The sequence below is a fragment of the Mytilus californianus genome, unplaced genomic scaffold, assembly GCF_021869535.1.
Source record: "Mytilus californianus isolate M0D057914Y unplaced genomic scaffold, xbMytCali1.0.p SCAF_18, whole genome shotgun sequence".
Taxonomy (NCBI): Eukaryota; Metazoa; Mollusca; class Bivalvia; order Mytilida; family Mytilidae; genus Mytilus; species Mytilus californianus.
In genome coordinates this window covers 9,802,964-9,828,921 of record NW_026262666.1, presented here as the reverse complement: position 1 = coordinate 9,828,921, position 25,958 = coordinate 9,802,964, and the positions used below count along the sequence as shown (strand labels likewise).

General features: G+C 31.8%; 1 protein-coding gene across 3 annotated transcripts; it reads left to right on the top strand.

Moving 5' to 3' along the window:
• Window positions 1-21,390, top strand: LOC127726694 (uncharacterized). 3 transcript variants are annotated; one of them, XM_052234145.1, is made up of 7 exons: window positions 468-577; window positions 771-1,014; window positions 2,078-2,383; window positions 11,106-11,335; window positions 12,736-12,826; window positions 16,454-16,564; window positions 18,720-21,390. In XM_052234145.1, exons 3-7 carry the CDS (start codon window positions 2,164-2,166, stop codon window positions 21,221-21,223), a joined length of 3,156 nt encoding a protein of 1,051 aa, XP_052090105.1. In that variant the 5' UTR covers window positions 468-577; window positions 771-1,014; window positions 2,078-2,163; the 3' UTR covers window positions 21,224-21,390. The 3 variants fall into 3 exon arrangements, with proteins under 3 accessions (XP_052090106.1, XP_052090104.1, XP_052090105.1); XM_052234146.1 differs by lacking the exons at window positions 468-577; window positions 771-1,014 and adding an exon at window positions 1-76; XM_052234144.1 differs by lacking the exon at window positions 771-1,014 and having other exon boundaries at window positions 463-577.
• Window positions 21,391-25,958: the final 4,568 nt, after the last annotated feature.

Here is a 25,958-nt window from a genome sequence, read left to right as displayed (position 1 = left end):
ATCACGCGATAATGACGAGCCAGTACATACTGTTCTGATTTCATCAACTAGGATTAAAAAGATAAATGTAACAACGGTAAGGTGAATTATTTCATCAATTTTATGAGTAAAAAGAACTAATTTTCGCCTTTCTGCACCTTGTAGCGATATTTTATTATTATTTTTTTTCTTTTTTCTTACCAATTGATAACGGTGAATATGATAAAGCATAACGTTAGTGTTAAAAGAAGAAGAAAAAAAATATCCACAGGAACTAAATAAAATAAAGATACGACTCATCGTAACATACTAGTAAAATGATGTACATATTCACCTATTCTGTCAATGTACTTGTATTGCACCGAAAAACTATTTTCTGGTAGTTTTGAATTCAAAGATTGAAAACTTAAACTTTTACTTAAGACATTTTGTTTCCCTGATTTGATTGTTTTTTTACACAAAAATGTGTACAACGCACAATGAACTCTCGTATGCTGAAATAGATAACATATATGCGTGTTCTTGTGTACATTGATTTTTACGTGTCTGTGATATTTATAGTTACACATAATTGTGTTGAATATCAACCATATCAATGGTAAGTTTAATGGGTATCTAAAACATATCTTTTTGAAATACTTAAATTCTGACAATTAACGCATTCGTTTGTGACAACTTTGATTTGTATAATCGAAAAAGAAAGTTGATTCTAAAACAAAGTGTTCATTTTCTAGAAACGTCCATTCATATTTTAGAAATCCCACGTTTTATTTATTATATATTATTTGCAGTTCTAGTATCAATATTTAATGGTAACACACAAAGCAGTGGGACAAAGACGATTAAGGTTATTATGTACAGGCCCTGTCTCATAAATGTGTGATTACTTTGACATCCGAAACTACAATATATGCAACATTCCAGAAACACGTGGAATACGTTCATATCACATACCTTTGGTCGATAGTGACGCTGGTGTTTTGACAGTATTAATGCATACGAGTAACTAAGGGTTAATTATGAAATAGTACATAGGTAAAGTTGACCATAACATATTATGGCTGTTTGTTACTAATAAGTGTTTGTGTATAAAAGACAACAACAACAATAACAAACCCCACAAGTATAATTACAATAAATTAATGTATAACAAATGCTTGCAGCTACTGGGGAATATTCTTAACACTATTACTTTGAATATATTAATCAAGAACGATTATACACATACATTGAGTTATGCCACTACTCATGCCTTATGTTAGAATGTAGATTGGCTTGGTCAGTGGGTTTTCATAGAGTTATTGTTCTTTGCATAGTTTCTTGCATATTGTATGAGGGCGGTAAAGGGTTATTTTCGTGCAACGTGATCGCCGTTTTTTATTTCACGTTTAACATGTTTTTACTTTTTTATTTAACGTTCAGTCGTGCAAAACAGGTGCCTCGTTCATCGTGTTCTGCTTATTTAATTTTACGTGCATCGTGATTTTCAAATGCTTATTTTGCGTGCTCGGTATTTTTCAAATAAAATTCAAATACTTGGCAGGGATCGTCAAGAAATACTTGTTTAAAAACCGTAAACCATTTACATCATAAATGTGTATACTAAATCGGGAATAACAAGTAAAACAGAGAGTTAATATATACAAGAAGACAGTGAATCAGTCACAAAAGGTTCACAACAGTCTTTATTTTTCGTGCAACGTTCATGACAGAAATTATTTCACGTTTAACGTGAAATTATGTCTTACATTTGTATTTCACGTGTTTTCCGTTCAAGCACCCTCCTTTACCACCCTCTTATATTGCATATACTGTTTTGTAATTGAGAATTTAGAATTAGAATAGAAATTTGATCAGAAAAATTTGTTTTTGTATATGAAGTACACAATTAAGATAGGGGTTGAAAAGAGATAATCTGGAAAAAAATAATAAAATTTGTTCGTACAGACACTGAATATGTATTTGTAGTAAAGCTCGGGATAAATTTCGAATTTCATTTGAAAAATTTCAACAAATTTATGGCTTGCATGAATTATTTCTTATACAAAGGAAAGTTTAAAGTTTTCATTTATTAACAAAACAAATCATATATTTACAGTAAATACTGGAATAACATTAGCAACGAAAACTCCATAAAAATTGATCAAGCTATATCAGATGTCAAATATATAGACATAAAACACAATGACGCATAATATAATTACACAAGAAGAGGACAACTACATCAGGCTAGACCTACTCATCACTGGGGTATCGCAACGTGCAGCACGCTTATTCTTTGATAAAGAATTTGATCCAGTCTTTTTAAGTAAATCTATCAACAAAGAGAGAAACAAGTTGACTGATCTGAAAGCAAAGCGGATTATAAACCAAAAACAGTGGAATCTACTATATCCCCGAAAAGGTAGAAACTTTAAAATCTCTCTCTCTCTCTCTCTCTCTCTCTCTCTCTCTCTCTCTCTCTCTCTCTATATATATATATATATATATATATATATATATATCATAGGTTTGAACGTTGTTTTCAATTTAGACTTGTTTATATTTTTTCGTTTGGGCTTGTATTATATTTGCCTTTTGGATTATATGATCCGTTCATCCTATTTCGACTCTTTCAAAATTCAAGAGTCTATCCTAAATTGAGGTAAATTATATGGCCTTCCAAATACCGTTTCGATTCCTAACATCACTGAAGAGACATTAATTGTCGAAATCCGGATATTTGTACTAATTTTTGCACCTCATGTTTGCGGTATACCATCTTTTCCGCAAGTTTATTGTTTTCTGTTTGGTAATAAATTAATAAGATTCATTTTGTAAAATCTTGTGATCCGTTTATTTGGCAATCGCCAATGGCAGTCGGTAGGATTTAAGAACATCAGTTGTTCGACCTGCTAGTCAAATTCGTTTTGTTAAAATGTACTTTTTCACTTTTTTTGGTCTTTTGTAAAATGTTGTTTGTGCTGTTTTTAGACCCCTCTACCAAGAAATTTGTTTTGCATGCACACGTATAAAAATTGCGGTTTTTATCCAACGCAATCATAGGTTTGAACGTTGTTTTCAATTTAGACTTGTATATATATATATATAAAACGTCTGAATAATAGTCAACGATTTTTCCCACGAGGGCGCTGGATCGTTACGAGTAACGATACATGTATACAATAAATAAATTATATATATATATATATATTTATAATTGGTATAGATGTAAATAAATGTATATATGACTGCAAAAAATTCATTGAGAGTTATTTCCTCTGAAAGAGGATTTTTGACACAGTAGAATTGCTGCATTTTGTATTGAAAGCCATAATAGATAGACGGAAACTCTTAATAACAAAACTCATCTGCAGTATATGATCTACAAATATGCTAAAATGATAAAACTTTCAATCGACTCATTCTGGGAGTTAATGCCCTTCATGTTTTTACCATTTCGCAACAAATGTTTCAGTTTTTTACTTATTATCTTGACAATAATAATAGATATACATCAGTTGTAAAAGTAAACAGGATTGTGGGAGGGGCTAGGAAGATGTTATATTATTTTCTATTACTCATATATTAATGTAATTATCAATACGAGTTTATTTTTCACAGGTAAGCAATTTAGACTTATATAGGGCATGTAGTTATTTACCTTGAATACATAGATTATACTTTTTTCTTTGCCATGAAATGAATAGCACTAATATCAATATCTTAATTGCACGACATTATAACGAACGCCAATATCTAGATACACCCATTATAAGTGAGAAGACGTTATTAAAGTCAAAATATATTTTATTGGCGAAGTAAGATCATGGCTTCTGTCAGCAGTATCGATAAACTAAAAGAGGAGGGATGGGTGGGTTTACATTAATTGTGCGTACAACAAACTGAACAATCTGACCTTAGATATATTCAGTTACTTCCTAGCAGACCGTGCATTCAGAATATTATGAGGAGTGCTATAGCTTTTACAATTGATATGCCGTGTAATCGAATTAGGACATGCGCGTTACATTGAACTATGCATGAACTGTCACAAGTCTTGCCTTCCTCTGATAACGCGATTTAACGGTCCAGCCCTTTAAATCGAATTATAAGAGAGAAGACGTTATTAAAGTCAAAATATATTTATTGGCGAAGTAAGATCATGGCTTCTGTCGGTTACCAACCCATAAATAAAGGGTCTTTGGGCAACCGTAAATTAGATGCTAATTCAAAATGCAAATCAAATCATTAAAATAAAATAGATAAATAAAATTCAAAATTCAACTAAAAACTAAAATGAAATGAAATTTTGAAATAATGGGGTGCTGAACTGAACCCTGGCAACAGATGTCCAAAATCAACATGAGAAACTACGTTTGAGGTGGAAATGAAGATTACATGGATTAATGTTCTAAATTAAATAATAATATAGTGATAAATCAAGTTCATCGGTACTTGTGCAGCCTATAAAGTCCGCCACTAAACAAGTTCAAAAACATTCATTTCATAAAGAATGTTTTGGAACTTGTTACCGCCAACAAGTACCATAAATTGAGAGTAGTTATAACTCGGATTGTAATATTCTGTAACAACAAGAATCTGACCGCAGTATTTACTAGCTAACAGATTCCCGAAGCCAATGACCTACTCCGCCATTTGATGGACAATAAATGGATGATAACAGCATAACTGGATAATAAATGGTGAAAATTGATAAAAGCATAACTAAAATTGTAACTAAGTCTTGTATTAAATAAGATAAATTTCAATATCTGACAAATAAACTATTGCTTCTCACTGTAGTTTTGTTCAATCACTTATTTGGAATCTTGTTTTTGTATTGCAATCTTGGTAACATTGGTACCAAGCAAATTTGACTAAGGTAACAAATCTTGGAGAAAATCAATACCGCTTAAGTTAAGTCCTATCGTATAGAACGCTTAGTCCGATGTCATGTCCATTTTAGTGGATTAGTTAACATTGCGGGGTTCTTCGAGAATGAGCATACGATTAGTTTATCTCTTTAATTAAAGTACCTCATAACACTTTCACCTTGCGGGGCCTCGGTGGCCGAGTGGTCTAAGTAGTTACTATTTAATCACTAGCCAGTCAACACTGAGGTTGTGAGTTCGAACCCCGCTCGTGCGGGTGCACTCGACTCCAATCTTAATTGACTAGGATTGTCAGTTTTCCTATCGAAGGTCGGTGGTTTTCTCCGGGCACTCCGGCTTCCTCCACCAATAAAAACTGGCCGCCACGAAATAGCCCAAAAGCGGTGCTTAAAAGTGGCGTTAAAACACCAAAAATCAAAATCAAATCACTTTCACCTTGCTAACAAATTGAAATACAAAAATGTATAAGAGAACACAAGCATAAGCAACTACAAACTTCCGAGCACGAACGAAGTCATGTTTTGTGATTGAAAATACCAGTATCATATCACGCTTTTGAAAACATGAAAGATCTTAAAATTGACAATCAATCAATAATCAGTTCCAGATTGATAATTTACAATATAGACAAATAATTAAAATTGATAGCATAACAGATAAAGATATTTGACTTGCCAACTGTTCTGTTGGTAATCTGATGTATGATTAATACTTTTTATATTACCAATGACTGAATTTGACTTTTACCATCAGAAAATATAAAAACAAGAAGATCTGATATGAATGTCAATGAGTCAACTATTCGCCTAAAACTTAATGTCGTGGTCGTAAACATCTATAGGCCACCGTACAGCCTTCATCATTGAACATAGTAAATACAGTATAATAGCAATAAAAGGCCCGGCAACAATCCAAACAAGAAAACGAGGCCATATTTAAGTATAAATCGAGTTAAATGTAAAACAAGTATAAAAGACTGCGACAAACAACAAGTTTGTGAGAACTAAGTCCTCCCATAACCGGGGACAGTGGTTAACAACACAACATAAAACAAAGTTGAGGTAGGTTTAACTCATCAGATCGACACGAAGCACAATGAACAACTAACAAATAGACTAAAGACACCAAGTACCCATCTAAGAGTATTCGCAGTTACTGAAAGCTAGTTCAGAGCAAATTAAATCTAGTAAATGATCATGTTGCCCAGACAAAAACTTTTTAAAGTGAGGTGCAGTTAAGACCCCCCAAAACAATTAGCCGATGGAATATTTGCCGCCTTCAGCTTTCTATTTTTCTCAAGTCAAATACGTATATACATAATATTCCGTGTATAACAGTTCACAGTATTTAACCCAATTTCGTTGTTTCTCTTTCAGATAACAAAATCGTATTAATTAGCAGTTTTACAGTCTGAGATATACGCTACTATTAAATCTAAATCACAAAAGCAATACAATCAATTTATCAATTAACTATAATGCAGACTACTATTAAAACTTGTCTTGACCTCTGTAATGATATAAATAAGATTTAAGAAAACCATCAACCCAGACAATTAACTCGCTGAGGTTGTAACAATTTTTAGACGAAATTTTATCAATGGAGTTGGTAAAAAATTTTATAATATTATTAAACAACAATATATTAACACTAAATCGTCTATCAAAGTGCAGAATCAGCACTCAGACTTTTTTGAAATATCAAGAGGGGTGAAACAAGGAGATTCTTTAAGCCCCTCTTTGTTTAATCTTTTTATAAATGATATTGAAAGTGAACTCTCAAAAAATGATAATTATCCTTTAAAATTAGTTTCTTCTGAGGTAAATTGTCTTATGTTTGCAGATGATCTACTTATACTTTCAGAAAATAAACAAGGTTTGCAAAATAGCTTAAATAATTTAGAAGAATATTGTGACACCTGGCAACTTACACTAAATGTTAACAAAACTAAAACTATGATTTTGCAAAACAAAAACATTAAATTAGAACAATCTATTGTTAAATATAAAGATATAAATTTGATAAATGTTTCAGAATAAAAATTTTTAGGTATTCTTATTAAATGTAATGGCAATTTTAATCATAGCTCTGAAGAACTAGTAAAAAAGGCGAAAATGGTAATGTTTGCTATTAAATCCTATACTGGTTCTTTAAATAATATCCCTATTAAAGTAGCATGTAGTTTGTTTAATACTATGGTGGAACCAATTGCTACATATAATTCAGAGGTTACTTTTATGGATACATATATAACATTATATAGAGCTGTCCAGAGGGCAAATGTATCCCATAAAGAAATTGACTTTCTTGATTTTACTGATAAAACTTGTTTTGAAAAACGTCATTTATCATTTTGTAAATATATTTTGGGAACACGAAAAAATGCATCAAATTTAGCAGTTAGAAAAGAATTAAGTCGCTATCCATTAGAATTAAAAATAAAGGTCCAAAGTTTACTATATTTAACAAGACTTCTAAATAATTGTATAAATCCCTTATTATATGAGGCTTTCACTCTATCAAAGAATCTAGACTCAGCAGGATGTTACACATGGTTTACGTATATAAAAAACATTGCAAAGGAAGCAAATGTAGATTTTAAACATATTGAGGAGTGTAAGAATCTAAACCAAATAAAAACACTTAAAACTGAATTAAAAGTTAAACTCCTTAATCATTATGAAAAATTATATAAACATAAATTTGAGAAAATAGATAATAGCAGTAAACTTCTATTATATAAAACATTAAAACAAAGTAATAAAATAGAAACATATCTGAACTCTAATATATTTGAAAATAGACGTAATATCACTAAATTAAGATTAAGTGATCATAATTTATTAATAGAAAAAGGGAGACACCTAAAAATCCCTAGGGAAAACAGGTTGTGTCAGTTCTGCAATACAATTGAGGATGAAAAACATTTTCTTTTGTATTGCAGGAAAAACGCTTCCATTAGACCAGTTTTTATTGAAAAATTTTCAAAGGCTAAAAGTATAGAAAATTTTGATAGCCTCAATGAAAATGAAAAAATGATAAATATTCTTTGCCCATCAACACAAAAACAGGTAGAAAGCATAGGTTCCTTTATTAAAAAGTCATTGGCACTAAGGATAGGGGACTCATAATTGAATTTTGAACTATTTTCATTAGTTTGTTTAATATGATTATACATGCTTTTTTCTTGTCATAAAGTTAATGTTGTTTTTGTCACAAATCGTATAAGTTGGTTTATATGGCAATAAAAGTTTGATTTGATTTGAATAAAGTTTGTAAACCTAACTTGCAATTTAGGATAGTGTATACTATTTCTTCTTTATTCGTTATTAATGCTAATTAAAAGATTATAAATTTTCTAACAAAAACAACTTAACTTAAATTCTCTAATATAATATTAAGGAGATGTGGTATGATTGCCAGTGAGACAACTATCCATTAAAGTTCAAATGATGTGAATGTAATCAATTATATGCAACCATACGGCCTTCAACCATGAGAAAAACCCATATCGTATAGTCGGCTATAAGAGGCCCCGACATGAAAAATATAAAACAATTCAAATTAGAAAACTAACGGCCAAATTAAAAACGAAACAGTTTACGAAAAACAAATATGACAGACATCAACCACAGGTAACCTTTTCTAAGTATAGTAGTAAAACTCTTGTCTTGCTGATCATTTTTCTAAAATTTGAGACTAATGGAAACATTGTTTTCTGGAAAACTAATATCATTTGAACTTTAAAGTTAATAATGCGCAAGTGGATTGATAGCTACTAGTTCCACTATATGAAAAATACAAAAAAGCTAGACTAAACAAACCCCAAAAAAAACAATAAAGATGCGTTACTTGAACTACAAACAGATGGCAATAATATTTTCAGCTTATGTAAATGTTTGATAGTTAGATATCTTGGAAATCAACATTTGATTATCTTGTCCATTACATGTAGCATTTTATTTTTCTGAGCACGATTAAAATGTGTGCAAAAAAAGCTGTGTGAGTAATGACGGTTTATCCTAGTGCAAGAGCAATAGTTTTGACATTATTTATACATAATACAAACAGGGTATGAATGATTTGTTGTGATCATGGTACATGAACAATAGACATAGATCTAAATCGACTGGCCCCCGATTACAAGACTGTGAAATTGTTTTCTTTGTAAACCGAAACTGTTCGATTCCAACTTATGACCTGAACCCTGCTAGCTCCACTGGGTCTTATTTGCTCATATACTGGACGAGCTCTCTTGCCTTATTCAAATTGGTTTTTAGATAAATATCAAATATAAAAATGCATCAGTGTACTTGCTGATATCATTGATATTTACCGGTGATGAATTTTTGTATAGCTGCGAGATACCATTTTTTATATATACATGTATATACTTCGCACAAATAGGGCAGAATTAGTTACTGAAATTAGTGAAATAGTTCTTCCTTTTATAAAGATGACAGATGAAAATAAAATCAAATTTAGGTATACTTGTAGTGAGAATGATATCATTAAAAAAATTGTAAAAATTCCTTCGTGATATGCACACATACTAAATTGCTTTGAATATAAAATGACTTGCTGGACTATACCTTCTTAGTGTGATTATAAAATAAATCAATGTTGAAATGTTTTTCAGTTTATCTTAATCTGTATGAAATATATAGATAATGAACCAATAAATCAATCTTAATCTTATTCGTGGTACGGTCTTTCATAGTAAAAGCAATCCGGATCAATAAAATATTCATCATTTAAAATCGTTTTCCTTATTATACTCGAAATGTTACTACTCAAATCATTGTTAAAGCTAAAAATGTCATGTACTGAATTAGCTACATTAAAATTAAAGAATAAAAAATATACCTGTTTCTTTAATGTATTTAGATAACTTTAAGGCATACTGTCGCTTCTCCGACTGACATACATATAGATGGTCCTGCTGATGAATGTAATAATCCTGCATATGTATTGTTGAATAACAAGTTTTCAGTTTCTGTTTCAGATGCGTAGCTATTTTGACATTTCGGGTGGCTAAAGCAGTTTTCTTTACCCCAATTGTAACACCTCTTTCAACGCCTTTTCTACTCAGGCATCGTAAACCTTCCAATAAATGAACAAATATTATTAAATAATATACATTTTATACTTTCAAATAAATATTTAAATATATCCAATGCAATTTGGATAACCTGAAAAATCCAATCGGTTATAAAGACATTACTACGAAATATAAATGAACATATATATTATATTATATGATTTGAAATAAATATTAATATATATGCAACGCAAAATTATTTGGCTGACCGAAAAACAATCGGTTATAAAGACAACACTAGCTGCCAATTCAAAAGTTTTATCAACTTATTTCTTTTAACGAAGGTTCAACTTTGAAATATAAATACGATTTACTGCTGTCCGAAACACACTAAAGAACAATAAATGGTACAATAATTAATTGCATTTGATGGTGTTAATGTCTCACAAGGCAACCCCATTATTAAATATATTAGTTAACATACCTGATAATGGAACAGTACCATTATAATCTGCATTACAAAATGTAAATTGAATACAAATACCTGGAATCCAGTTTTCACTATTTAGTACCTCAATAAAGATACAAAAATATTAATGTAACATCGAATTAAAAACTATGTGAATCAAACATTTATCATACAATCCAACATAAATTAGAATAAATTCGCTCGTATTATAATAACTTTAGTAAAGGATTTGTATACTATATACCAATCCTTGCTTTAGTAAATGTACAAATTATCAATGTGACCGATTTTAATTAATCAATCAATAATATGTTGCAAATTGAAAAATTAACGTGAGATAAGTATTTACATTAATTGTGCGTAAAACAAACTCAACAATCTGACCTTAGATATATTCAGTTACTTCCTAGCAGACCGTGCATTCAGAATATTATGAGGAGTGCTATAGATGTTACAATTGATATGCCGTGTAATCGAATTAGGACATGCGCGTTACATTGAACTGTGCATGAACTGTCACAAGTCTTGCCTTCCTCTGATTACGCGATTTAACGGTCAAGCCCTTTAAATCGAATTGTTTTGCATTTTCCTAAAATGAAGATTCTGTAGAAAGTAGTTTTTGCTTTAAAAAAAGTAACAGTTCTATTCCGTTTCTTTTTTCATTCCTATGAATTTATGTTTTTTTTTGCAAATGAATTTATTCTTTATTATTTCATGAACTTTTCATTATTTCATTGTACAGGCGACCCAGACTCCAAGACCTTTGACATCAATTTAATAACAACGTTACTGAGAAACCTGACTGATTTGCCTCCTCCAAAACGGGGATATGACCAACTGCCGTTTGATGAAGAGGATTCACCTGTATCAGATTTGGCCAGACTCAAACACTACAGAAATGACTTAGCACACATTACCGATAAGAAAATAGAAAACGACAAGTTTACTAAAGCATGGACAGATATAAGTTGGGTAGGTTTAATGAAACACAGTTGAAATGTGCAAGCACAGCTGTATGATGTTTGGTTATACAAATAAACAATTGAATTTTCATAAAAGCAAACTTCATGTTAAATGAAAATATTTTAAAATAATTAATGATAGTTTAGTATTATTTCATATTAAGTGACACTCTGCAGATGTTATAAATACCATTATAATAATATTAGCTTCTGGTACTCCTGAAAATAAATCAGTTAACATTTCGGCTGACTTATTGCATGATGGATGTTGGAGTGGTTGCTTTCGGGCAACCAAACAGAGTACATGTTATGAATACTCAGCTTCTTTAATTGTTTTTGATCAGAAATAGCGACTAAAACGAACACTAAACACATTTGAAGGTCACCATCATGCATTGGTGTATGTGAATAAAATGAAAACAAAAATGTATATAAAACATATCCGTCTGATCGATGTCCAATTCCCTATCGTGATAACTGTGACTGAATCTGGATTTGCTAGGTGCATAATATGCATGTATACATTACTACGCTTGGAGTTCATTTGATTCCTTAATGTTTTGATTTCTTTGTTCGTATATATTCAAAATGGGTTTACGAATTTTGAACATGGCTAAATAAAGGCAACAGTAGTGTACCGATGTTCAAATCTTGTAAATCAATTGAGATGAGACAAATTAAGTAAGCAAATTGTTTACTTTTTACACATTGTGACTTGAATGGATAGTTGTCTCATTGGCACTCATACCACATCTTCTTATTTATAAAGACAACCTGAGGGGATACTATGAATTTCGAATTGATTAAGATAGGAAGTGTCGACATAGTAAGCGTCTGATATTATGCATGCGTCCACCGCCAATCTAAAACACACATATTCAAAGTGTTGCAGTCGGGAATAGAACACAATCCGTAAAATAACAGATCAGACAACTGTTCTAGTATCTAAAGAGCTAAGAAGCCTAAAGCTCCAAATTTTACAGCATTCTTTAAAGATATGCATCTAATTTTGGGTTTTATTAGGAAAATTTATGTAGATTATTTGTTAAGGTACAGCTTTCTCCAGGGAGGTTTCAAGAAACTACAAGTTTTGCAAATTGAAATTAACATCATATATTTACACTACCACCACTGGGTCTTTATTGCTGCAGATGGACTCTCATACCGCATTGAAATAATTTCATTAATGATTTTTGACATTTGTTCTTGTCTAATGTCAATACAATTGGAGCCTTATACACCTTAATGCAGAGGGTTTTTGTTAAAATAGAATTATATTAATAAAGGTCCAAAATTATATAGTTAGAATTGCCAGAACAGTAAGAGTATATCTAAAAACTTTTGGTCAATACTTCCAGCTTAATATATAATCTTTGTTTACGATACATTATTGTCAATCTTTTCCCAAAGGCTATCAAGAGGTTAGGTACCGCAGATATGGCCAAAGAATGTGAAAATCTACGAGTCAAAGATTTGAACCAGTCTGCAGTACCATACCAAGGTAAATATCAGATCTTGCAAACATGCATAAAAATAGTACATATGGAGTTCATTCTAAGTGAAAAATAATCCAAATTTGCTACAAATAATACTGCTTTCAATATTTTAGATATAAGAAGATGTGGTATGAGTGCCAATCAGACAACTCTCCATTCAAGTCACAATTTGTAAAAGTAAACCATTATAAGTCAAAGTACGGCCTTCAACACGGAGCCCTGGCACACACCGAACAGCAAGCTATTAAGGGCCCAAAAACTGACAAGTGTTAAACCATTCAAACAGGAAAACCAACGGTCTAATCTATATAAAAAACGAGAAACGAGAAACACTTATGAACCACATCAACAAACGACAACCACTGAACATCAGGTTTCTGACTTAGGACAGGTGCAAACAAATGCAGCGGGTTTAAACGTTTTAATAGGCGCCAACCTTCACCATACCTGAAACAATAGTGTAACATCACAACATAGAAAGACACACTATAAAATATCAATTGAAATTGCTTAACTCAATCAAAAGACATGTTAACAAAAACAAGTGAACATACACTGAACGAATAAATTTGATCTATGACACAATGTAAATACAAAATTGATAAAACAAGGGGGTTAAATGTAAAAAAAAATCAAAAAGACAACCATAATCTTGGATAACACGCCGCCAAATAAAATAACGTACACAGGTAAATGAAAATAATTTTGTTGTAAGGTATACATGGAGTACGGAAATAATTTTTACAAAATAAATGATTTTGTTGTTCCTAGTACGAGAAAAAAAAAGTGAAAATTTATCGTCATACTAAACACTTATCAAAGGTGGTATATATTACAAATAGTGAGACTAGATATAACACTGAATAAGTAAACATAAAATAACAAAAATACGTTACAAATTGTATCAACAGGTCAAATTAACACGAAAGTACGATTTGAGAGTATTCGCAGTTACTGAAAATTAGTTAAAAGCCAAAAATAATCAATAATAAAAAATCATGCATCAGAGACTAAAAAGCTAGTGCTAGTACTCTTTGATCAGTTCTTTGTGTCTTTTATCTTTTATCATTATGTTGTGTGTCTCGTACCGATTTGATGAGTCAAGACATTTCCATTTGAATTTTACAGTTTGTCTTATGTTGTACCGTTACACCGGTGTCCAAGTTAATGAAGGGAATGAGCGCTTTAAAAATATGTTTCTATATGTGCCTGTCCTAAGCCAGGAACCTTTAATTCAGTGGTTGTCGTAAGTTACTGTCTGTCATTATTGTTTTTCATCAATTGTTTTGTAATAAATCAGGTTTGAATTTTTAAATTTTGTAATGTCGGGGCTTTTCATAGCTGACTATACGGTATTGGTTTTGCTTATTGTTAAAAGCCGTACCGTGGCCTATTGTTGTTTAAATTCGCTTCAGTTGAACTCCGTTGGATAGTTGTCTCATTTGCAATTATACCACATCTAATTTATATGGATTATTACGACAACCAGTATATCAAATGGAAAAATCACAAAGATCAATAACCATATTTCAGATGTCTTTTGAATGAGAGTACTTAATATGTAACACCAGGTCCTGTAATATTCTCAAGGGTTTGTGATTAGTGTGGAAAGTGCCGCGCTTCAAGCACATTAAAGACGACTTAAAGACCACTTTAATAGATTTCGAAAAATAGTGGACACATATCGATCCCAACCGTTATTTTTCATGCATTTTTATTACTTTAGAATTTATATAATGCAATTCATGTGTATGTAATATCTCCGAATTCATGTCCAACGCCTCAATATAGCTTTGTTTTCTGTTAAAACGTACAACACTGACATTCCAGCAATCAATAATAATATCAGATATCAGATATTTATTAGTATAAAATACAAACAATCGGATCGCTACTAAATAACACAAATAAATAATAATCAACACAAATTTGTAACATTTACAAAAAAAATTTGTTTGTTTGATTTTTGTTTTTAATCCTACTTTTTTTAGACGCTAGACACATGTCTCCACTCAATTAAACACAACCATTATTATATTGAGACCAGTGAAAAGAAGAAATCCTGCTCACACACCTCTTATATATTGATTCATATATTAGAATTTTTATATATTAATCCATATAAAACCATACATGTAAAATCCACTGTTTATGCACAACTGTTCATGTTGCTTCTGTAAATATGCATCTCACTTATGACATTAACAATAATAATCAAAATGTCATACTCTTCACAACAAAAAATCAAATCAATTTTTTCATAAGTCATTGAAATAAAGCTAGGACAATATCAGAAAGTTCATTAATAAGAACCGACTTGAATTAAAAAAGAGGGAGATTGTAACATGTGTAAGGGTACATTCAAAACTCAAAAGTCGAAAAAACGAATAAAAAAATCTAAAAGACAAACAAGTCTACAAAACATCACATAGGAAACCAAAGATTGAGCAACACGAACCCAACCAAAAACTGGGGACGAACGCAAGGGCTCCAGAAGGGCAAACAGTTCCTACTCAACAAGTGGCACCCGATGTGTCGGACATACAAATACAAATCCGTCGACAAGTATCATTCGTTTTTTGTCGAGACTGCGACTTTTGTCGCAAAAGCGAGACATAGCGATCCTACATTCCGTCGTCGTCGTCGTCGTCGTCCACAAATATTCACTCTGTGGTTAAAGTTTTTGAAATTTTAATAACTTTCTTAAACTATCCTGGATTTGTACCACACTTGGACAGAAGCTTGTTTATGATCATAAGATAGTATTCAGAAGTATATTTTGTAAACAAAAATCCTGTTTATCCGTATTTTACTTAAAAATGGACTTAGTTTTTCTACCAGTTAACATTACATTCACTCTGTGGTTAAAGTTTTAAAAATTTTAATAACTTTCTTAAACTATTCTGGATTTGTACCAAACTTGGACAGAAGCTTGTTTATGATTAAAAGCTAGTATCTAGAAGGAAATTTTGTAAACATTTATTTCCTGTTTTTCCGTATATTACTTATAAATGGACTTAGTTTTTCTTCCAGTTAACATTACATACAGTAAGCAGTTAAAAGTTTTTAAAACATTTATTAGATTCATAAACCATCCTAGATTTTTACCAAATTTGGACAGAAGCTTCTTACAATCAAAAGATAATATCTAGAGGAAAAGTTTTAATAATTTTTTCCCCATTCAATAAATTTATGTTTCAACTCTTTTATAAATCTATATATTTGATTGCATGCTGTTTTTATTTTTTACAAGCATAACTTTTTTCATACATTTCAAACGTTTTATTTCATTAACTGTAAATCTATAACATGCATTCCCCTTTCACACTGAAAACATAGACAACAGAAAAAGTAGGCGAGACACTAGGTTCCGCGGAACCCTTACGAATTTTTTAGTTTGAGATTTTCTATTAGAATTTTAGGTTTGCAACTTTTCATCTTTATTATTTAATCGGCCTTCCAAATATTTTCATTTGCGTGCCACTGGTGAATCTTTTGTAGACGAACAATACTGATTAAGAAAAGAACTGTGGATGTACATATTCACAGCAATACGTAATTTAAAGATTCGCTTGATTCAGGTTTAAAACCTGACAATACCAAAAATTAATTTTGAAATTAAATTGTTTCAGGGTGTAGCAACATTGAAGAGTGGCATTTAACAGAAAACCCGATCAACACAGAAACGAACCTAAAGAAACTAGAGGATAGTATGAGAACGAAAAAATGTGTTATTTTAAAAGGTGAGTTGTAAGCAAAGAATTGTTGTTTGATGCAAATGCTATAATGGTGGAATGAGATGTGAACAATTTTACACCTTTCTGTTAGGGAAGCCAGGGATCTAAACAGTATTCATCTATTTTGTAAAAATTGTAGGCCATTCATTTTTAAGAACCTCTTAAAGATGAATATATTATGGGTGTTCACAAAGGCCAAATTTACCTACTTTATATGACTCCTTTGGTAGTCAAAAAGCGTATTGCATTTGGTTTTTGCCCCTCTTAGTTTTTGTACCAACCTTATATTTTATGTATTTTATGGCCTTAAATACATTAAGTATTTACCGATAGGCGTTAATTGTTTTAAAGCTACAAGTATCCCTTGCATCTATAGAAATATATTATTCAAAATTATGGCAAAAATATAATCACCAGTACATTCATATTATTGAAAACGAATTTGTTTTAATTCTTGTCTAGAGTAAAACGTGTTATTTAATTGTTTTTTAAAAGTACTTCTCGAAGACTTTCAGTCGAAAAGTTCCCCGAATTTACTATGTCTTACAATTTCATACAAACATTAATGAGTCCAATATAGGAATTGTGTATTTTACAAAGATGCAGAAAAATTTATAGTCACAGTTAAAGTATTTGTTCGTTAATTTAGTGTGCACAAATACAGTGATTTTGGGCAAAAAGTACTGGATTACTTTGAAAAAATTATCAACTTCAGTTTGTAGAATAATTCCAACGAGAGGCGCAAGATACCAAAGGGACATTCAAATTCATTAATCAAAAATAAACTGACAACGCCATGGCTATAAAAGAATAAGACCAACAAAACACAACAAAGAAAAACTAAAGACTGAGCAACACGAACCCCACTAAAAACGGGGTGATCTCAGATGCTCCGGAAGGGTAAGCAGATCCTGATCAACATGTGGCACCCGTCATGTTGCTCATGTTAGACCAAACCTTTAATAAGTCTAATTCGGTAGGTCACATTCGGAGAAAAGGGGGACGGGATTGTAGTTACGACAATAAGAACATATCCGCTATCATCCGTGAAACGGATATACCCCAAAACGGTCAGCCAACTCATGATGGCGTCCTTAAAATTAACGAGGGGATGAATTCAACATCACCATCGAAACTCTTGGTTTAATAGCTTCCTTATGAGCAGTAACCCTCTATCAAGGAAATCATGATAGGAAATACAAGCCCTGTAATATTGTATCAACTGGGAGATATATGTTGTTTTTTGTAGACTGTTGTTTGTCTTTTGATCGTTTTTTGCTTTGACTTTGTAACTTCGTTTTCGACTTGTGAGTTTTACTATCCCTTTGGTATCCTTTTTTCGCCTCTTTCAAAAGGTCACAGTCTATAGGAAGACATGTCAATCTGCCCGGAAACACATTCTGGAATTTAAGTCGATCAGTCCTGCTTTTTATCCAAAAAGCCGTACCATTAACGAAAAAGTAGTAAACAATAATTTTCAAGTGTGTGGGTTGATCCTTCCGTGGATCGAACCGAAGACCTTAACTCAAAGTGAGTACAAAACCATAATGTCAAGTAAAAAGATGATATTGAGTGTATCAAGCTTAAATCATTGTGTACGATACATATCGTTCCTTCCCCGAAAGGAAACTATGATTTTTCAAAATCTTTTTTGGTTTTTCTTAAATGTTTTATATTCCTTGTATCAAAACTTTAGAAATATGTTTATGAAAATACATCTGCAACATACAAGCCTTCAAATTGATCGACATTACACGTCTAAGGGGTATTTCATACTAACAACAACAACAACAACAATACTTTATTTTAAGAGGGTTATACAGTTAGCTATATAACTAATCTTCCCTGAGGCCCTCATCATAAAAAAATCATAAACAAAATGCAAACATATACATTGCATACATTAGTTTAAAAAGTCAAGTATGATAATAATGTTCAATACAACTTGATAAAATGTTATGAAAAAATAAACGTGATGACGTAATCAGTTTTTAATATTTTTTCAACAGGTTGATTTCAATAAATGATCTGTTATTTTGTATTTGAAAGAATTAACATTTCTAATATTTCTTAACGGTATTGGGAAATTATTCCACAAGAATTGTCCAGAATACATAAAAGATTTTTTGAACAATATACTCAATGTGATTTAATATTTAAGGTTTGATTGGAACTGGTAAATCAGAGCTGGCACTTCGGTACTGTTACAATGCAAAAAAACTAGACCCTACAGGTATTGTGCATAAGTTAAAGTGCACTGACGAGTCTATGTTTGAAAGATCTCTACGTGAACTGTGCAAATATTTTCATGATGTTGAGGTGCGTAAAGAAGAACAATCCCAAACAGATATAGTAATCGATCTTATAGCAAAAGAGCTAAGGAAAAGAGCTAACTATCATCATATATTGCTTTTAGATGACATTAATAAAATAGCCAAACATACAGTAAGCAAATTTATTAAAACATGTAAAAGAGCAGAAAATGTGAAAATTATTGCCACGACATCATTATCATTAGATATAGATAAAGAATGTGAAGTTTTAGAAATTAAAGGGTTTTCTGAAGATGAAGCAGTAGAGTTTCTTAGTTATGGAGAGGAATGTCAAGAAAATGTTAGGAAACATTATAAAGAACTTGCTAAGAAGTTTAGCTACAACCCAAAAGGCCTACAAATTGCACGAACGTACATGGAACAAACTAAATTACCCGTGAAAGATCTAGTAAAACAATTAAATTGTCCTTCTGATTTACTTCAGTTTGAAGAAAGCATGGCTGTTAAGGAGCAAATAACCGATGAAACACTTTTTCATTCATTAGTCAGCTTAATTGATAATATGCATGAGAAATATAAAAGAGAGGGCAAAGAACATATATTTGAAATGTTACTTTCTCTACAGTTTCTTGAAGTTGAAACCATACCAGTAGTTCTTTTCGAAAAATTCGATTCCGATGTCTCATTGCTTTCTATAAATGATTTGTTGTATGAAATAAGGAATTCATCATTTGGGACTATATATATAGAAAAAAGAAATTCTTCGGAAGAAGTTGCAGAGGAGCGACAAATCAACACTCATGATGTTGTTAGGTTAGCTTTACAGATATACATGACAGACAAGCAGGGTATTATTCATACATCAAATGAAAAAATTTTGAGAAAATTATTGAGAGCTCTCTTCATGTTGATGGATAAGGACAACCATAATCCATCTGATCTTCATCGTCACACTCTACTTTTACCACATGCGTGCGCTGTTATAAAACATTTGAAAAAAATGAAAATTAGTGAGAAAGATAAAGAGAATTTATCTCCGACGCAAGACTTGCTGTATAATCAATTAGAAAATGATGTACACATTGTATATGTAAAGGATATAATTGGATATACATTTAGCTTTAGTGAAATGTATTATGAGGCCAGTTCATATTTCGATGAGGCGAAAAGCGATTTACTTGAACTTCTTAGAGTAAATGATAAAAAATTTCATAATGATTTGCTTCGTTTAACGAAGCTAACATCTGATCCGTATGAACTGAAAACTTTGGTTGAAGAAAAATCAAGAGAACTTTTTCACGCTACAGAGGAGTTTATTCGTGAGCACACATTAGCACTTCAGACAATTAGTAAGGACTACGTGTTGGATAAATATAGAAATAGAGATGACGTGGAAATCCTTAAAGGTGTTTTAGGAAATCATATTGAATTAGAGAAAACAACTCATCTGGTGGAAAGAGAGTTCAATGAACTATGTATGAAAGGATATGCAGTTCCGGAAGAGAGATTAGGAAATGAATTTATGCTTAGCTTACTTGTTTCTGTTTGTCACACTTTTGGAAGAAGGTTATTTTATCAGCCAGATGATATTGATTGGTCATTAGGTAAAATATTCTTCTCTTACTTGGCAATTGCCCGAAATCTTTCATATATGACAAACTTGAAAGACAATCATCTGCCTAATAAAGAATCAACGAAACAATGTGAAAAAAATGAGAATATGCAGTTTAACCGCCTTTCTTCCTGCTTGACTGAGAGAAGCGAAATGCAGTCCGTTTTGAATTTTTTTGGTAGAAAGGAAAATCCAGTTAAAGCGGTTATTCTAAAAGATATCATTAGTACTTGCAAAAAGAGATTTAATGAAAAAACTGACTATGTAGAATTTGGAGTATTGAAGGTTTTAGGAGCCAAAAATGACCATGCCAAATACTTGTCAGCAAAGATGATCATTAATTGCTATAAAGTATTATTTCAAATTGAACAGACAGAAGAAATACGTTTAGAGGCCACACAATGGGGTCAGAATATTACAAAGATGATAGCAAACAACCAAAGTAATTTTCCTAGTCTTGAATATTCTATCGGAGACCTTTATTTTGCCATCGGTGATATCCTGGAGGCCGAAAAATGTTTTCGGGCATTGCTTCCAAAGATAGACGATAACAACAAAGATGACATAAACAATGTAAAGTTTTTTCCACGAAGAGCTTGTATAAGCTACATAAAGTGTCGCTTGGAAAGATCAGAACGAGAGGATGGATCTTTCAAAGCAGAAACTGTAAGGCAATTGGAATGTTTCAAAACTTTATTGCAAACATATAAAGCAGAGTTTAATGAACTTGAAGAACTGGAACTCACATTAAGAAAGGTTGAAGTCAGACCTGATGGATAACAAACGATTAGAACACAACTGTTTTCTTTCTAATCGTATCTTTAAATGAGTATAATAAAGTTAGCAAAACAATGAATGCCATTTTGACAATACAAGCATATTTTTTAATTGGTATGCGTATTAATGTACAAGAATGGAAATAAGTAGATAAATTCATTCTACTCCGAGTTAATTTGAGTATAGTTACTCGTGGTTCGTCTACAGTGTTTTTGTTTTATGTTGTTTGTTTTCAAGTGTGTTTACTATTTGGTTTTACATGATTTTGCCTTATATTACAGTTATTATGTCACCCGATCGACAATGTCGGGTGACATATTGCTTTTCCTCTGTTTCTTTTTCAGTATTATTATCATTTTTCTTCCACCTAATAAAATGGTAGGTCAAATCCATTGAAATTGTGATGGTATGTTCCCTCCCATGTACCAATGTGGCATCTGTCATTAAATTTTGGGAATAGTCTCTGTTACCATGGTTACCATGGAAACCAGCAAAAATGTCAAAAATTTCAAAAATTTCTAAATGCTCCAAATGGTCTGAAAATTTACAGAAAGACATGTACCCATGCATATATGTGCATTTACTGGTTAAAATTTTCGAAATGGCTGCCACTTAGAGGCAATAGGGGAAGGGTGAAATCCGCTATTGCTTGCAATGACAAATCTAGTTTTTTTTTATTAATTTTCTATATGTATGTAAAAGTTAATTAATCAGCTATTTCATTTATATGATTTTTAGTTTAAAACAACTATATGCACAGGATTTTTTGTTTATACACAGTTTTGATTTTGAAGAAAAACCGACATGGTTAGAAAATACAAATAATAACACCATTACAAACACAATTCCATTTTAATATTATTGTCATGGTTAGAAAATACATAAAATAACACCATTACAAACTCAATTCCAATTTTATATTCTAATACGTGTCATAACTAAAACAAATCTAAACAGGCACATACAGAATGTGGCGGGGTTAAACTAGTTTGAAGGTGCCAACCCTCCCCTAACCTGGGACAGTGTTTAACAGTACAACATAAGAACAAACTATAAAAATCAGTTGAAAAACTCATCAGATGGATACAAATAGAAATACATATACTAAAAACACAGAGAGGACGTTGATGGGTACTTATACATCCCCACGACTAAAATACACTAAGTACAGATCTGAGAGTACTCGCAGTTACTGATAGCTAGTTCAAAGCCAATAACAACTGATAAAAGAAGTCATGCATCTAAGACTAAAATATCAATCAGTACACATCCAACATTCAATGGATTTAGTGTAAAGACGTCATAAACATTCAGAGGATACATGACCTTGTGCAATGCCAAGATGCAGGTATCGCCAGATTGAAGAGCCATGCATGTGCATATGTGTATAAAAATAATAATATACAGTTTGATTTTAATTTACTGATAACAAAATCAATATTAATACCATTAAAAATAAAGATCTAGTGTTTAATTGGTAACCTTTAAGAATAAATTTATATAAAGAATCGATAAGTTTAGCCGGATCGTTTCTTAATTTCAGGGCTCGGTAGACAACATCTCCGTAAAAATGAGGATGTGCTATCCCGTTTGAAATAAGTTTTCTACAGGTACAACTAAACTTAAAAACCAAGTCAATATCTCTATGGAAGAATTTAGTAAAGGTTTTAAGTTATTTGTGGTAACGACATCCCTGACTTAATAATTTACCAGTAATACATAGATTACGTTCATTGAAGTCCAAAACGTCACAACAGACACGAGCATAGCGAACGAGTTGTGATAAAAAAAAACCGTAAGATGGTGCCAAAGGAACAACACCGTCCAAAAAGAGGAAAAATAACAATACATTTTGTCATAAATTTTAGTGTAAAACTGAAATATCTAAATCTGGGAAAGGACAGTCTCAATGTATTACCGTTTATATTTGATTTTTTAAAGTAAGTTCCTTTGATTAAATTTCGGCAGTATATTTAGAAAATTGTTGATTATTCAACGAAAAAATATTATCAAGATTACGGTAAGTGATGTTGAATTTATCAATTAAATGCAATTTAGACCGGTCTTTACCGAGTTTGGTCATAACAGTACAAGAACAAGTCTGCAATTAAACGGGCATAATTGGTGACGATAGGAATACCTACAACCTGCCGATAAATTTTATTGCCGAAAAGTTCATAAATATTATCAAAGAGGAAATTAGCAGCTTCAATCATCTCATCACACTTCCAGTAAGTATATCTAGCATATTTACCTTTCTCATTGGAGGAGAAGGCTTTAAATGAGTTGCAGCAAATATATTTGCATTCAGATTTACCAAACGACCATTTAAATAAAGAGGAAAACTTTTCTTTGATAAGATTGTGTGGAAGTGTAGTGAAAAAAGTTGAAAAATCAAAACTGTCAACAGAATCAAGAGGACCATCAAAAGCACGTAACTTATCTTAAACATCCAAAAAATTTCTTACACTCCAAAAATAGTTAATACCACTATTTTCATAAATTTTATAACAAAAGTTAATGATAAGTTCTTTGATAGAAGTTAAGGAACTAGTTGAAAGCAATGAACGATTAGTTGTAGAACACTTAATAGAGACCGAGATGAAACGATATTTTAATGGTTTTTTGTCTAGTTTAGGTAACCAATACATAGTAGGGACCTTCAAAATTTCAGGCCTTAAGCTGTGATGTGGTTATGATATGTTTGTTTACTATATGACTCTCTGTGGAGCGCACGGACTTGAATGCAGAAGAATTTAAAATTTCATTCTTAAGAAAGTCCGTGTAGTATTTACGGCAAACGATCATCCTATTGTTGGCTGCTTTGTCGACCGGTACAAACACAAACCGCTTTGAAAGTACTTGGAGTATTTTTCTTAATCTAAAAAGAGGCGTATTATCAAATTGAGAATGGAAATGGGGAACATGTTAAAAGACAACAACCCGACCAAAGAGCAGACAACAGCCGAAGGCCACCAACGGGTCTTCAACGCAGCGAGAAAAAACCGCACCCGGAGGTGGTCCTCAGCTGGCCCCTTAATAAAATTGTGTACAAGTTCAGTGAAAATGGACATCACACTAAACTTCAAAACATATAAATGAACTAAAATAAAAAAAAAAAAAAAAAAAAAAAAAAAAACATAGAAGACTAACAAAGGCCAGGGGCTCCTGACTTGGGCAGGCGCAAAAATACGGCGGGATTAAACATGTTTTGTGAGATCTCAACCCTCCCCTATACCTCTAGCCTATGTAAAATAAAGAAACATATAGCAATACGCACAGTAGAACTCAGTTCAAAAAAAGTCCGAGTCCGATGTCAGAATGGGTAACAAAAGAAACTGAGTAAAATGACAATGATACATAAATGAACAAAGGACTACTAGCAGTTACTGACATGCCAGCTCCAGACCTCAATTAAACTGATAGAAAGATTATGTCTTCATCATATGAAAATCAAGTACAATCCCTCCCGTAAGGGGTTTAGTATCATACCATCATAAATTATATGAGAAGAACATAGATATAGGAAGATGTGGTATGAGTGCCAATGAGACAACTCTTCATCCAAGTTACAATTTATAAAAGTCAACCATTATAGATCAAAGAACGACCTTCAACACGGAGCATTGGCTCACATCGAACAACAAGCTATAAAGGGCCCCAAAAAATTACTAGTGTAAAACCATTCAAACGGCAAAAACCAACGGTCTAATTCATATAAAAACGAAAAACGAGAAACACGTATGAACTACACAAACAGACGACAACTACTGTAATCAGATTCCTGACTTAGGACAGGTGCAAACATTTGCAGCGAGATTAAACGTTTTAATGGTACCAAACCTTCTCCCTTTTCTGGAACAATAGTATAACATCACAACATAGAAAAACACACTATCATGCCAATAACTGGTTTTAGAATAAATGTGTTTATTTCCGATGTAAAGACCCTATGAGTTAATCAATATCAATACCAAAATATGCAATCCTTAATAACTTTACAACAGTATCGTAACTATATCCTTTCCGAATAAGTCTGTTTAAAGGTTTGGTTAGCTTTTGAGATGAATGCCGACATTTTTGTGCTTTGTAAAGAATATTACCATAAAATATTGGATGTGAAATATCCGAACGTATAAGATGTCTGCATGTTGATTTATATTTTCGAATGATGTCCTTGTACCGATAATGTACTCTATTATTTATTTCTAAATTATTTTCAAAATGTGATATTCGAATATCCATGATATGCATACATTTATTTAAATAAGAATCAAGAGATTTTTTATCAGATTTTTCCCGATTACACCAATTTTTACAATACGATGAAAGAGCGTCTTTTGTGACCTGACGACATTGTTTCCAATCTATTTTAGATGGAGGACAATATTTTGGTACGTTTTCAAAAAGTTTTTTACCTCTCGGTCTTGAATGATATTGAGGTCCCCCGTAATAACATGGCCATAGGGATCATATCTAAAATTCGACGATTCACAGTCTCAAGTTAGAAGAATATTATTATCAACATCGATATCTGATGGAACTGACGTATAATTAAAAATTTAACTTCTGCTGGGTTTTTGTATGTATACGAAGTAATAGGTGGGTTTGTGTTATCAAAATAGGGAGATATAAGGTTTTAAATGGTAGAGTCATTAAATATACTCGATAAGTTCATGAAATCAATTTATCTGTTAATATATTTAATTTTCAGAAAGTGCCGTACATGATCTTCAGG